The sequence below is a fragment of the Crotalus tigris genome, unplaced genomic scaffold, assembly GCF_016545835.1.
Source record: "Crotalus tigris isolate CLP2741 ecotype Arizona unplaced genomic scaffold, ASM1654583v1 scf7180000017568.12009008, whole genome shotgun sequence".
Classification (NCBI taxonomy): Eukaryota; Metazoa; Chordata; class Lepidosauria; order Squamata; family Viperidae; genus Crotalus; species Crotalus tigris.
The window spans coordinates 9,683,775-9,700,523 of NW_024096478.1; the positions used below are offsets into that span (position 1 = coordinate 9,683,775).

The 16,749-nt window shown below is 34.0% G+C and overlaps 1 protein-coding gene across 1 annotated transcript in view; it reads left to right on the forward strand.

Moving 5' to 3' along the window:
• SLIT3 (slit guidance ligand 3) overlaps positions 1–16,749 on the forward strand; it is a 567,201-nt gene that overhangs the window by 386,944 nt on the left and 163,508 nt on the right. Inside the window, exons 12-14 of the mRNA XM_039353305.1 lie at positions 440–511; positions 5,872–6,015; positions 10,835–10,998. Of these exons, the coding sequence (XP_039209239.1) occupies positions 440–511; positions 5,872–6,015; positions 10,835–10,998 (380 nt within the window). The remainder of the gene's footprint in view (positions 1–439; positions 512–5,871; positions 6,016–10,834; positions 10,999–16,749) is intronic.

Here is a 16,749-nt window from a genome sequence, read left to right on the forward strand (position 1 = left end):
ACAACTTCACCTAATTTCCTCTGATGGACAGTTGAAGACAAGTAAAATGGGATACAACAAGGAGATTTGCAACAGTCCCACATAATCCAATTGATAAACCAAATGGTGGTCCTGAACAAACATAATTCTATAAGGCTGTAATAATGAATGCATTCACTGGAAATTTCATGACAATTCTGTATCATATTCAGACTTTTAAATATATCGTGTAATACTTTAAAAGAAGCATAAAAACCTCAGTAAATTCTGAAAAATATTTTCAACCCAGAAGTCTGTTTTAAATATCTTATTTATTTGGAAGTCTTATTTTAATATTGCTTACATTGCTGAAATATACCACCTTTTATGTGGAGAGGAGAACTTGTATTTAAAGAGACAATTCTTCATAAGCATTGGATTTGAGAATACTGTTTATTTTGGCCTTTCATTTTTTTTTCAGAGTGCTTTATGGAAATAAGATCACAGAGATTCCCAAGGGCCTTTTTGATGGGCTTATATCTTTACAGTTATTGTGAGTATTATCCTAGTTTCTTTTATTTCAACACAGAGTATATAAATGCTAAATAATGACCTTGTACACTGAAACTCCACTAATGTGTTTATTGTTGATTGAGAAAACTGGTGTGTGAATCCCTCAAAATATGAAATATCATGATTTTTTGGCAATGTAGACTTAAGAAAAATGGATATTTGGTAACAGTTTCAGTTTCTTGCTGGATTATATCTAGTTTGAAATAATTTTACAGAACCCTATTAAATCATGAGATCTTTAGAATCCACAAAGTTATTAAAAGATACTGCTCTTGAACTGATTACCATTCTGATAAACAATACATTCAAAGTGTTTTGGAAGGTATATACTGTGTAGCTCCAACCATATAATACTCAACTTTAACTTTTTTCCAATGGAATTATAAGTAATCATTGTTTCAGATACCTGAGAATTTTCTAGTCATATTTGCAGTTTCTGTTTTATTCAAGATATGAGGAAGAATTCTCTAAAATTGTATATGGGAAGTCCTCAACTTACAACCACAGTTAAGCCCAAAATTTCTGTTGCTAATTGAGACATTTGTTAAGAGAATTTTGCCCCATTTTATGACCTTTTTTGCCACATTTTTAAGTGACCCACTGCAGTTATTAAGTTATTAACATGGCTGTTAAGTGAATCTGGCTTCCCCATTGGTTTTGCTTGTCCGAAGGTCACAAAAGGTTATCACAACTGTCATAAATGTGAACCAGTTGCCAAGCATCTGAATTTTAATCATGTGATTATGGAGATGCTGCAATGGCTGTAAGTATGAAAAACAAACATAAGTCACTTTTTCAGTGCCATCATGATTTCAAATGGTCACTAGATGAACTGTTATAAGTCAAGGACTGCCTATACTGTTTTTGCTGATAGCTGATGTAATTGGGTTCTTCTTTTCCTCTGAATAAGTATCATAAAACTATTCTTTGAAACCATTGCAAAATTCTCTGTATGGTAAGCACACAGAAATGTAGAATTCAAGTTACAGAGATTTTTACTTTTTGAATTAGGATGTGGACAAATACCTTGTAACAATAGTTGACAGTTCCAATGTTGAGGGGTCCTTGGTGCTCTCTGAGCTTGCTTGTTTTCTTGCAGATGTTTCATTACCCAACTAAGTAACATCATCAGTGCTAATAAGGAGTGCAGTTTACTGTCAGTTTATATTCTGGTGGCTTGCCTATCTGTGTTGGTGAGGGTGGTCTTAGAGATTCTTTGGTTGGGCTGTTTGCTGCTAGCTTCTTTGGCAGTTTCTTGATTGGGATATAGTTTACTTGATTGCTCACCTGGAGTTAATCTGGGTACTGATTACTGGTGGAGCGATGTTGGGTCTTTTTGTTTCTTTTTGGGCTGGGTATTAGTCTCTTTTGAATAGGCTATAGATGTTGTTAATGTCTGTGTCTATTCCCAAGAAGTGTGGGAAACCCTGAAAAATGCAATCATAAAAGCCCATACCAGCACAATACCATTGAGAAAGAAAAACAAGAAATTCAAGAAGAAACCAGCATGGCTGCACAAATCTCTCTGACAAACTGAAAGACAAAAAGGACAAATACAAAAAATGGAAAGAGGGGCACATAACTAAGGCCAATTATCAGCAGACAGCCAGAACATGCAAAGATGAACTCAGGAAAGCAAAGGCTCAGGACAAACAAAGATTAGCAACAGAAATCAAGGATAATAAAAAAAAAGTTTCTTCCAACATGTTAACAACAAGAAAAAAGTTAAAGAATCTGTAGGCCCACTAAAGAGAGAAGATGGCAAGGAAGTAACAGTCAACAGGGAGAAAGCAGTGCTGCTTAACTCATATTTTGAATCAGTCTTTGAATCGGTTTTTAAAATTAAGCTTTAAGAACAAGCTAAAATAAAGAAATAATAGACAAAGGAACATTAATAATAACAGAGTCACCTCACTAGTTAGTATGGAATAACCAGGTCTTGAGTGACTTTCAAGATTAGAAGTGATGAGGCCAACCTCACCTCAGAAGGAAGAAGATTGTAAAGTGTAGTGCCACAGCAGAAAAGGCCCCCACCTAGGTCCTACCTTGCCTTCTAACAAAAGAAAAAGAAAATGAAAGGAAAAAAAGGAAAAGGAAAAGAAAAAAACCCATCTAACTATAATAAATATAGGTTAAACCCCCAATATATTTTCTCTATGAAAAACAAAATAATTTTATTTCAGAGTTCTCCTCTCTATATATTTTTTTTCTGCCTTTTAGCTGCTATTATTAAAACCCTGAGCTCTACACAATAATTACGGCTAATATAGTGCTTAATGATAGTAAATTTGATTAGTCATGGTGATATGTACTCTGTGACAGCCACTGTCAAACCTGGTTCAGATATTTATCTCTAAATTGGAATTTATTTATTTAAAATCTTTACATACTATTTCCCATTAAAAATCTCAAAGTAACTGTGACAAAAATGAGGAAGAATTAATATTCTTCATCAGTGTGATAATTCTAAAATTACTTTTGGTGTTTTCAACTATACATTGCTTGTAATTTTTATACTTTATTGTAACTTGGCTTTTCACAAGCTGCCAAGTGAGAAAATCAGTGTTGACAATAATGCAAACGTATGTAAAGATAAACTGAATATATTTTTCTAAGCCCAGTATAACTTTTAACTGCATATAAGCATTTTGACTTAACTGAAGATTATCCACATATATCTTTGCTGCTTTGTTTCTAGAAATACTTTGTAGTGTCCTCCATTGAACACAACCAACAAGATATATACAAAAATATATATGTTTTTGTTTCTATCACAGAAATTTGTCCCAAATGATGTACTTAGATATCTAACTTAGCTTATGAGGACTAATGGAGAAACATTTATTCTTTAGCATGATTGATTTTTCAGCCTGACAGTAGGCTTTCTATGTAAATACATTGGCAAATGTTGGAAAATAATAAGCTTAAGTACTATTACAATGAAAACAATATAAGACTATAAATATATTTCTTTTAAGTATTCATTTACATAAAGTCACCATTTTAAAAAAAATCATGGCTAATCTCGCTAGCTTGCTTGTTTATTTTATTACATTTTTTAAATATTTCCTTCAAAAACACAACATATATACTTACTTAGTAATCCTCATAATATCCAGTGAGGTAGGCTAGGTTGAGTGTATGTCCAAGCAGTAATTAATCTAGTACCAACATGTACTAGATTAATAGCAGTCTTGCTATTTTAAAAATAGCAGTCTTGCTATTTTAAAACTGTCATGTTAGATCAGAAGTGTTGGTGCGGGCAAATGCTATAGCAATACCATAAAAAGATTATCACAGAAGCCTCTCCAAAAAGTGAATAGAGATTATTATTTATTTAATGCATATCCTGCCTTTGCTTTTTACATTCAAGGTGGTTACAGTGGATTTTACTCATTGGATGTTATATTTTATATTCTATATTAAATTCTCATCCTATAAATGCATTGTAACTTCAATTTTATTTGCTCTTTGTTGTAATTGTAGATCTTAATATATTTAATAATGTTTACAGTATAGTTCAACATAACTGTGATCCTGGATCTTATTTATTACATGCTAGTTACGGTCTTCTTCATTATTTGTACTGGTTTTTGACTGTAATGAACTAAACTGTAACTATAGCAATATAGTTTCTTTATCCTTCAGATCACATTTTTATCACTCACATTAGGGAACTAATTATCAATTAATGATATTTTCAATTATCACATTTTTCTGAAATGCAAAGATGAAATAAGTCATATTAATCAATCAGTCAGGAATATAATTATGTACAGAAAGGCTGCTGATTATCTCATCTATTTCTTTGGCATGTCTTGAAAAGGGTTTAACTGAAAAATACATTCTTGAGAAAGTTGTAGCAGGATTCTTTTTTCTAATAACAAATGTTTTGACGCAGTGGTTAGAATGCAGCATTGCAGGCTAATTCTGCTGACCACAAAGGGTTCGATCCTCACCGGCTCAAAGTAGACTCAGGCTTCCATCCTTCTGAGGTTGGTAAAATGAGGACCCAGATTGTTGGGGGCAATAGGCTGACTCTCTGTTTAGAGAGTTGGTAAAGAACTATGAAGTGGTACATATGTCTAAGTGCTATTGCTATAAAATTGGTTCTAAAATGTTTTTGAAATTTCATAACCAAATATAAATTTCCACCAGTGTAATGGTGGAAATCATTGGACAGGAATGTTGAATGAGTTCCCGTCTTCCCTTAGGCATGGAAGTTGGCTGGCCAATATTGCACCAATTACTCACTCTCAGTCCAACTCACCTGTTGTTGTAAGGAAAATAGGAAGAGGGAGCATTATATATACCACCTTGAATGTACAAAACAAAGGCACGCTATCCATCAAATAGATAATACTCCATTCACTTTTTGGAGAAGCTTCTGTGAGAACCTTGTTTATTTGAATAAACAGCGAAGCTGATTGCGAAGCTGGTTGTTTATGTCTTTGCCATTTAGGTTCATGCCCAGTTTGGGGACATGACCATCCTTCGGTACTTTGAACTTTAGCTATATAAAAAATAAATTACCTAGCTCAATCTATTTTTTTTAAATTGCTGATATGGATGTCCTTAATAGAGAAACTGATCTGATAATAACAACTCTGGATGGTATGGCACTCTCTCTAAAATTGGGTGATTTCTGGACCAGGAATTGCCCACATTATGGATGCTCTGGCCAGTATTGCCCATCTCTAAAGGAGTTTGATCTGAACTTAGAGATCCATGTTTTAATTACTTCTCATTAAGCCTTCTGAGATGAACTGTGCAATCACTTTTTGATATGTACTTTGCTTACCACATTAGTTTAGCCATATATTAGTTGCACATATCACCAAATTATTTGTGGGCATTATTCATGATAACCCTTCTCTGTTATGCCCTTAATGAATTGGGAATGTGATATATAACATGATTAATGTATTTTTACAATTCTTTGTCTAGTTTAAAGTTTGTTTTCAAATCTATGTTCTGCAACTATGAATAGGGAGATGGATGGAAACATGAGACAATAGTTTTTCAATAGCAGACTCTAGATTGAGGTACCTCCTTTCTAAGTACATCAAAGTGGCTCCTATTTTACTTGTGACTGAATATTATAAATAACATTATTCTTATGAGGGTTTGTTATTATATTCATAATATTGTTACATATGTTTAACTTGTAAGTCATTTTGGAAAAAAATGTTCGGCTGCAAACCAAGGAATTAATAATCTGATCAATAAATAGCAGTACTGAAGATTCCATATTATGTATAGCATTTTGTTCGAGACTAATCTCTTAAATCTTGTTTTCAAGATTGTATGTATTAAAAAAACCCTCTTCCTTGTTTACAGGCTTCTCAATGCAAATAAGATCAACTGCCTGAGAGTAAACACATTTCAAGATCTGCATAATCTTAATTTGTTATCTCTCTATGATAATAAACTGCAGACTATCAGCAAAGGACTTTTTGCTCCTCTTCAGACAATTCAAACATTGTGAGTATTGAGTTATATTATATCTGTATGCTTTCCTCTTCCTCAGGAGTACATCCTATAGATTAGAGGTCCCCAACCTTTGGGGCATCAGGGACCGGTTCTGTGGAGAGAGGTGTTTCCATGGACCAGAAGGTGCATGGTTTTGTGTGCTGCCTGCATCTCATGGATGGGGCTTTGCTTGTTTGTCTGGCCCAGTTGCTGGTATGCCGCAGCCTGGTACTGGTTGATAGATAGACCGGAGGTTGGGGACCCCTCTATAGATAGTTCCACAAATGAAAGTCTTAGCTGAATCTTTAATCCTGCCCAAACTGCTAACTTTGAGCTTTAGTAGATTGATGTGGTAGAGGAAGAAATCAAACAATTAAATAATTCAATCCCACAAAAAAAAGAGAGAGAAAGAAATCAAGTTATAGGAGTCTAAACAATAGAAAATTAGACAAATGACATAACAGAAAGAGATTGAAATACTGAAATAAAGAGAATAATGGCAAAATTATTTCAAAATCTGCATTTTGTTCTATATTCTTTATATAATTCAAAAACAAAATAAGATCATGTTTCATGCTACTTTCATCCTTAGTTTAAGATAATTAGAGAACTTAAAAGCAGATTTATAGATTTATGTTTTGGCAATAGCCAAAAAGCACACTCCAATAAAAAGTTTTCACTGGTATTCTTTCCAGCCCAATAGAATGTTGAAAATATACCCTAGGGAAGGCAGATGGGAAGCAATTGAAAATGCTGCCGGCTGCTCCATATTTGAACACTTCTCTCCCCCCCCCCCCAAACTTGGTCACATAACCCAGAGCAGCCCTTACATTGCCTGCTGTGGACTTCTTAGTGCACACATACTAGAAATCACATAGATTCCTCACTTTGGTTGTTACACAAAAGAAAATGTAAATGCCTACTATGGCTGTTGGTGGTAAAGGAATGGGAAGAATTTAAGAAACCTTGCTTTTCCTAGCTTTTTTTTAAAAGTACACCATCATACGAGAGTGAATTTTTGCTTCTCTTTTCAGTGTTGCTAATGATCACAAATCTGCTTCATGTTATTGGGTTGTTGTTGCTGCTGGCTTTTCTAAGCTGTATTGTTTTGCTTTAGAATACTGATAAATTTGTATTCTAAAGCAAGCTTTCTATATTGTATCAATGGTGGTGCTGTTGCCTACTGTTGTAGAGCCTGGTTTTGTTTCAGGATGTTGCATAAGGTACCTAATAACATCTTCTCATCTTAGGCAAAATCCAACATTGTCAAGTTCACTTACACAAAGACATCTTTTCCTTTCTGTTTTTCCTGCATGTCTTCCCAAATCTCTTCAATTGTCTAATTTTTTCTAGAGATACTGTTGTACTGTGGGATCCTTGGTGCTTTCTGAACTTGGTTGTTAGAGTTAGATGATCTTTTAGAGACAATCAAAAGGAAACAAAGAGCCTAAAACACCTCCTCATGAGCAATTAACATCCAGATGAGCAGAGATTAACTCCATGATTAATCCTAGATGAATTATCAAGAAGCAAACAATAGCCCAACCAAGGAACTACAGTACTAGTTCAGACAAGCAAGCTAACAGTAAACAACAGCCTAATCAAGGAACCACCAAGAACACTTACACCAATACTGACAGGGAAGCCACCAGTATAGAGAGCAACTTCACTCCCTTTTACCTAATTTGGTAATGAAACATCTTCAAGAAAGCAACCAAGTTCAAAGAGCACCAAGGACCCCACACTTCAACCCTGAACTAAAATACTCTCTTCTATCAATAATAATAACATATGGCAAAAGAGAATTCAGTGGTAAGGAGACTCACCATCCACATTATATTGACAGAAATAGATTCTGCAGCAGATTGACTTAATTAGATTTAATTAGATTATACTACTCTATGTGTGATACATTCCAGTTTCACAGAGAATGATAGTATGAATTACGACTGAAGTATGCAATAAACTCAAATAAGCAGTAGGTACATTCAGATAAGTTATATTTTGTCAAACCATTGCTCCTCGATTCTTTGTTCCTGCTAACCACACCATCTCAAGAGTGGATTTCCCACTCCCTTGCCTTGCTCTGAGATTATATCCTTTTTAGAATTATTTCTTTGATGTCTTTCTGCAAGTAAAATATTCAGAATCATTCTCTAATAAAAATATGTTTCTCAGAGATAATCTAATTTCATTTTGATTATTCTCCTCAAGTAATACTACCACATTATCATACTTTTGATTATGTAGCTGTTAAAATATTATTTTTTTCATTTTGATACATATTTGTTTTCATTATGTTTTATACTAAAGAAAATATCAAGATGCAAGGATTAAGAGAAGATCAACATTGTTTAAGTTTTACATGATATACATACCACCTCTTGACAGTTTCTTGGATTCACTGAAAGATTTTGAAATTTTTTAAACAATAAAAAAAAAAACCCTAGGCTGCTTGGCTTCATCAGAATGTTTTGGTAAAATATTACTAGAAGAATCTAGCCTAGGTTAAGTCTTTAGGATTATTTGCTACTTTCCATTCTTCTTCTCATTGACTTAAATTGTTGAAATGTTATGTGATTGTGCCTTCCATTAATTGGTATCCAAAGCCATCTAGGCTTACAACACCTTCCCACAAAATAGTTGTATCAGTGGTTGTCATTTGAAACTTCCTCAAAATGATACCTGCTCAAAGTGATGAGCCATTTTATGTGTACTATCTTACCATAATAGCTCATGACTTGTAGCGTAGCATCTTTCCACTCTATAATTAAATATCCCATCATGGAGATAACTATACAGTTCAAGTTAAGGAACCTGAATAATTTCTAAATGTTTATAGTTAGTTGTTTAATCAATACTTATCATCAAACAGAAAGGTTTTTTTCCTGAACCAATTATGTTTATATGTTTATATCCCATTTTTATTATACTGTTTTAGTATGAAAAAAGAAAACGAAAAACAAAAGAGAAACAATATACAGAATTTATTTATTTATTTTTTTATGAGACTTATATACCGCTTTAAGTGCGAGCACTCTCTAAGCGGTATTCACCAGTAAGCAATGTATATATATATTTACATTGCCCCCAACAATCTGGGTCCTCATTTTACCTACCTTGGAAGGATGGAAGGCTGAGTCAACCGTGAGCCGGTGAGATTTGAACCGCTGACCTGCTGAACACAGTCAGCTAAAGTGGCCTGCAGTACTGCACTCTAACTGCTGCGCCACCTCGGCTCTTTTAAGAATTAAATCTTGATTGGATAAAGTAACATTTATCTTTCTACTACATTAATAAATAATAAATTCATAAGTAGAGAGTCAACATGTCATCAAGCCAAGATTTGTAAATCTGGGTCAGCAATATCTTTCTACTCAAGGTGAATAAATTTGTTTTGTTATATCTCACACACAGCAAATCTGCAGTTCACTGTAGAGTAATATATTCCTCATATTTGGTCTATAATTCAAAATCATTTTCACAACTAACCACACTTTCCACATTTGTGGATATTAAAGTAAACTAAAGTAGAATAATACTGGTCAAACTCATATCTGTGGCATAGCACAGATACAACCTTGGGGAAATTATGTGGTGATCATTAGTGAAATATAAATTTAGCCTGGAAATACTAGAAAGCAAGAGAAAGAATTAAAGATTGTCCCACTTTAACTCTCTTTAATATAAAACAAAGAGAAGGGGAAATGCTGGCAGAATTTCAAAATTCTATTATTACAGATAAGTAGATTTCTACTATTTCTTGTCATGTCTGTTTCCTGACCAAACCTACATTGAAGAACTGATAATACCATATATCAGGGGTCCACAAATCCTGGTCCGTGGACCCGTACTGGGCTACGGCATGCCAGCAGCCGGGCTGGAAAAACAAACAAAGCCCCATCCGTGCGCAGGCAGCGTACAAAATCACACCCCCTCTGCTCCATGAAAAAACCTCTCTCCACAGAACTGGTAACTGGTGCCCAAAAGGTTGGGGACTTCTGCCATATATATAAACGCTGCCTCCATTAATTTAAAATTTTGCTATAATAAAGATGTTAAGCTTTTTTAAAAATCTTCAATTAAATACAATTTTATAAATTGCATTTTTTTAAAAAAAAACACAACCTTAATTATAATGTGTCAACATTAGCTCTTCTAACATTTCCAAAGTTCCTGCAAATAACAACTGTCTTAAAAGTAGTTTGTTTCTATATAAAAATTACTATAGATTTAGAATTGCTACAAAGACATTTCTGTTTTGATAAATAATCCAGAAATTTTGTCTGGACCAAACAATGAAATAATAGTAATAAAAGTAACAGAATCTACTGATTTGTTGAAGATTTAGACCATCCAAATATGAAATACATTAGAATTTAATTTCTCTGTTGATAGAAACCTTTGATTCTTCTACATATTTCATAGTGCTCTGAGGTATACTAGTTTACAATACAACCTCTAGAAAGTGTTAATTTTGTGACAAAAAAATAGTTTAAATCTGTTCCTTCTAAAAAGATTAATTGACTGTAATATATGATGACCAGTTTTTGTAGACAATAGGTCTACCCTTTAAAAAGAGACTTTGTTATATTAATTTGTGTTTCCTTCTAGAGAAGGCTCACTGCTGACTTAACAAGCTAAAAAAAAATAGATGGCTCACAGAATATCCCCCCCCCCATACAAGTCTTAACTCCATCCAGCTTCTGCCAGACCCAGTGTATTGGAAGCTGATTCAATTACTCTGCTCTTCAGTTGTGTATTTGTAAAAACAATGATGGAGTACAGTGTCACAGGTCATTTCTGGTTAAACATCCCATCCCTCTTGCAGGCATTTAGCTCAAAATCCATTTGTGTGCGACTGCCATTTGAAGTGGCTGGCTGATTACCTGCAGGATAATCCAATAGAAACCAGCGGAGCTCGATGCAGTAGTCCGCGTCGTCTTGCCAACAAACGAATCAGCCAGATCAAGAGCAAGAAGTTCCGTTGCTCAGGTAATTCATTTATCCAGGCTGTGCTGCACTTTGAGTTCAGAAATAAGCAGGTCCAGGGAGCCTACTAATCCAATCTGTGGGACAGTGTTTGGTATAATGGATATTATGTAGCATCTTTCTAAAATTAAATTTGAGAAATTGGATTAGTCCTTCAGAAAATCTAGTTACTTTGTGCATTAAACGAGAGAGAGACCTCTACCTTTCATTTTGGTTTATTTGGCTATTTGGTTAAAAACTAGGTTTTTGTCTTTTAAAAGAATGCAGCCTTGGACACTGCCTTCAAAGAAAGGTGATACACAAGATCCTGGGTATTCATTTTTTTTAAAAAAAATAGTAAAATAATTCAGATATGTTTTGGCCAAATTCATAGAAGTTTCTTACTTCATTTTTTTAAATCTTGCTGACCAAATAAAAGCTCAGTCAGGGATGCTTTTCTGTGAATCACTCAAAGAATAAGACTTAGAACAGGGATCTTTGGAGAGCTGAGGAGTTATTGTAACACTGTGCATTTTAAAAATATAAGATGAGATGGGAACCCATAACATCCACACTATAATAAAAGTAAAACACAATAGTAAATTAAAATATGGGAAAAAATACATTAAAATTTTACCCTGGAAAAAAAGAAGAAAAACAAAAGACTAAAGCTAGAGTGACAGTCCACTTCAGTTTTCATAACACATCTGGTCTTGCAAATCTGGGTTCACAAACTGTTAAATGACGACAATGACAGTAAAAAACAAATATTTCCATCAGTTGTCTGATAATTCCATTCCATGCCATGATAAACTACAGTAAAAATAGTCTGATCTTAACTTTTAATCTATTAATTTTAATGTTGCCAAAGTACCTGAATCAGATGATGCAATATTTATACACACACAGAGAGGGGGGAAAGGAGGGAGGGAGGGAGGGAGAGAGAGAGAGATTAAAATATTGTGAGTTTGATCCATTGGAGTCCTTCTACTAGAAAATGACAATGAATAAGATTGTTAACTTTCCTACTGTCCCTCCCTCTCATCACCAATCTGCTCTCAAGGTTAGAGGGGTATTTTAATGTAGATCTGGGAGGATGTGAAGATTATACGGGGGGGGGGGAAGCAAAGACTTATTGTGTGACAAAAAGTGTATCACTGTAATATTTATATTGTGTGATGATTTTATATGGACTCAAAATATTAATTGTATCCAGGTTCCTATAGCTGAAATATTTCTTTATTCAACTTTATGTTCTTATAAATTTTGGCTTGTTCATATTCTAAGGTCCTGTCAGATATATGATTTATAATTTTAGTGGTGACATAATTTATTAGTTCAAGAAACTTAAAATATAGACTGAATTTTAGATGTTGAAAATTCATTAATGGGACTAAGTAGAAAAAATACTATCGTTGATGTATAATCTTAACATACTTAAATACTAAAATAATACAGTTGTCTTTTTCATCTTAAAAAAGGGGACCATCATGCACTGCATTTAAATTTCCTGACAAAATTGTCACCACACAAAAGCACATTTCTTGTGTGCTGCTTCTCCTCAATAATTCATAAATTGTCCTTTATCAATATATTATAAGTCAGGAAATTAGAGCTGTGGTTGCAATGTTCATGTGGGATTGTTTCTAGTGGTGATTTGTTGGTGAAAAGATCTTTGATCCAAGGAATTATGTTCTGACTTCTGCCATTTCATAGGATTTTTCTCAGCATTATGAGAATGAACTTTATAATATGCAGAAATGAACTTTATAATAGGCAGGAATAAAAAATAAAGAATAATTATTTTTTCTGCTATCTTTGTTTATGTGTTCATTATATCAGTTCAAGGTTTTTTACTTCTGTAGTAATTAGAAATGAAACAGAAAACTGTAAGGAATGAAAGGCGGTATTTAAGTGCAGTCTATACATAAACATTTTATCATCTATATTATATTGTGCTTTTAGTATCATTAGTGCTACTATTTTAATTATATTCTGAGTTCCTACCTATTTACCAAGGATCTAAATACCGAAGAACTAAATAAGGCTAGGGGTGAATGCCTGGGTGATTATTTATTTATTTTGGCTTGGGTTTCCAAGAATTGATTAAAATTTATAATTCTTATCACAGTAGGAAAATATCTCCCTCTGTTGGTGAAAAGCATTGTTTGGTTGCTAAACTTTGCTTTGAAATAAATCTTACTTTATAGAAAGTAACAGGAATATATTCAGGTTTTTCTATAAATTTGAATCTAAAATCAGTATTCTTGAGAAAAATCTTAATCAGCTGATTTATTGTAAATTCAATTGCTTATACTACTCTCAGTTCCAGAGATGAACATAAATTAAAATTTCAGTATCAAGCGCAATTGGAGCTAAGAGATGACTTTTAATGATACTGACTTCATTCCATTTTTTTAGATAACCATAATAATAATAATAATAATAATAATAATAATAATAATAATAATAATAATAATAATTTTTTAAAAAAGGAAAAATAGTGAAAACTGAAGGAATCAAGATGCCCCACGAAAATAACATTAAGAGTCTGGATGAGGAAGAGTACTACAAATACTTGGGTATCCTTCAAGCTGACAACATCAAGCACACTGAAGTCAAGAAAAAGATTAGAGGTGAATACATCAAGAGAGTGAAGAAGATCTTAAAATCCAAACTCAATGGAGGAAATACCATAAAGGCAATCAACACCTGGGCAATCCCAGTCATTAGGTACACAGCTGGAATAGAGGACTGGACTCAAGCAGAACTAAAAGCAATGGATAGGCAGACCAGAAAAATAATGACAATAAATCATGCCCTTCATCCACGCAGTGACATTGATAGACTTTATCTACCAAGGCAAATAGGTGGGCGTGGAATGCTACAAGTACATCAGATGGTTGAAGAAGAAAAAATGGCTTTGGAAGAATATCTGAAGAACAATGATGAAGATGCCCTGAAATTAGTATATCACTACATAGCCAATACGTGAAAAAAAATAGCTGGGAAAGCAGATAATAATAAAACCTGGCAATGGCTAAGAGCAGGAAAATTGAAGAAAGAGACTGAGGGACTAATTCTGGCTGCACAAGACCAAGCCTTAAGCACAAATGCATACAAAGTCAAAATTGAGAAGACAGCAACAGACAGTAAGTGCCGCCTATGCAAAGAAGCTGAAGAAACAGTGGACCACCTGGTAAGCTGTTGCAAGAAGATTGCACAGACTGATACAAGCAGCGGCATGACAAAGTAGCAACAATGGTGCATTGGAAGATCTGCAAAAAATATCATTTGCCTGTAAGCAAAAACTGGTGGGGATCATAAAATAGAGAAAGTCATAGAAAATGATAAAATTAAACTGCTCTGGGACTTCAGAATTCAAACAGACAAGCACCTGCAACATAACACCCCAGACTTAACAATTGTCGATAAGAAAGACAAAAAGTCTGGATAGTGGACGTGGCAGTGCCTGGAGACAGCAGAATAGAAGAGAAAGAACTGGAGAAGATAACAAAATACAAAGACCTACAAATAGAAATAGAAAGACTGTGGCAAAAGCAAGCAAGGGTAGTACCAATAGTCATAGGCTCCTTGGGTGCAATCCCAAAACAACTGGAGCACCACTTGAACACCATTGGCATTGACAAATTCGCTATTAGTCAATTGCAAAAGGCGGCCTTACTAGGAACTGCTTCCATCCTGCGACGATACCTGTAATACCATCAAACATCCACATCTGCCTATCCCAGGTCCTGGGTAAGGACTCGATAGGTAGACAAAATACCAAATCCAGTCTGAACATCTGGCTGACTGTGCGATGATTGAGAATAATAATAAAAAAGTTGGAAGGGACCTTGGAGGTCATCAAGTCCAATCCCTTGCTCAGGCAGGAAACCCTACACCATTTCGGACAAATGGCTGTCCAGTCTCTTCTTAAAAACTTCCAGTGTTGGAGCATTCACCACTTCTGGAGGCAGGTTGTTCCATTGGTTAATTGTAGCTGAGAACAAAATTTTAAAGTCATACTTGGAAGCTATACGTTATTTAAACAAAAAATCTTCTGAATTTAATTTTTAAAATAACTAACTTGGATTTATATTCTTGCTCTTCGTGATTGAGAATGAGTAAAAGAGTGAATTGGGTAAGGGCAAACGAGAATTCCATTTTCTGATATGTTGCTCTTTTGTTAGATGAGCACATTTAACTTTGCATAACTTAAGATGAAAAGTGTTGTTTTTTCTTTAACAGACATAATTGGTTGCAAAAAAAAGTAGATGCTGACAGCACACTGTCTTACCTATTATTAATTGGAATGCCAAGATTTATTTTTGAGGTTAAATTGTCTATATTGCTCTTTCAGAATTCATGCATAACTTCCAAAAGTGTTAGATGTACACAAACACACAATACATTAAACTTCATATTGAATTCATATTATCAAAGGCTTGTTTTGTGCAGATTTGGGGAGACAAGTTAGCCAGGTGAGAGAATCTTAAGATTACACATTTTAATGATTTATTCATTTCAAAATAAAACTGGTATGAACTAAAATGATCATATTGCCTGATGCTATGTTGGAAACTGACCTCATTTGCCTTTATCTCCAAATTATTAAGTTTAATAGGATGGATTTCAATCTCTATGCTTGAGCAATTATAGGAGCTACAATGTTCCTGTAGAATTTCAATTGAATGTCTGTACTTTCAAGTTGAACAATTCTACAGTTTTCAGTAGGAGTCATAAAAAGATATGGATGTCTTCTCCATCAGCTGTATAGTAGTGGCCAAAATTGTGGAAACCTTTTGGTAAGTGTATTTTTGAGGTTTGATGACTAATAACACCACTTTTTTGGAGTAGTACCATAAAATTATATATCAATGGAAAGATAATTTAATCAAGAATGTAATGCAACCAAGTTTGTTCAATTATCTGTACTGTATTCTATGAAAAGTCATAGCCAAATAACCAGAAAAAGGAAGCACAACTTGCTTGTGATATCAGGTTGATATCAGGTAGCTTTCCTCTTCTGATTGTAACCAATGAGCATGAGTGGTTAGAGAACCAATCAGATGTCATCTTGTTTTGGCAATGAGCCAATCAGATCACAGTAGGATTCAGTTATTGATGTCATGTATTGAAGCTGAGAGGAGGACATTTGTCAGTGTGTTATGTGATCGCTATCAAGTTTGTTGGTTTTTTTGTGTTCTTTCATTTAGTGAGCTTGTAAAACGTAATAAAATTAAAGTAATGGTACAAAGAGTTGGCTGGTTGCCCAGAAAGCGATGTAAAATAGTATTATTAAGTGAACAAGGCTACAGTTATATAGAAATTAGAAGAAAAATTGGTGGAAACTTAACCAAAGGTGGCATTTCTACTATACACTTTTCTCAAAAGATTTCCACAATTTTGGCACTACTGTACTTGTCTGATAGCAACCAAGCATTTAATGCAACATGGCAGTTCTATTTCACCACCGAATTATTTCAACAGGCCTATGTGCTTGGTACCTTTTGATTAACTACCTTTTGTTAAGTAATTTTGATAACAATTATAGTTTGGTTTCTTAAGCAATCAGCAAAAGGAATCCAGCAAGGTTATTTGTCCAATGATAATCTCACATTCTCATAGAATTTTAACTGTACCTTGACTGGTGCACAGTTCTACAATGATGCCACAAATGTTACAAAGATTTTTCAGCCATTCTCAGAAAACTGTTTCTTCTTAGAGTTTTTTTTTCGTATCCTTTCTTGTTTCGTTTGGCTAATGAATGGC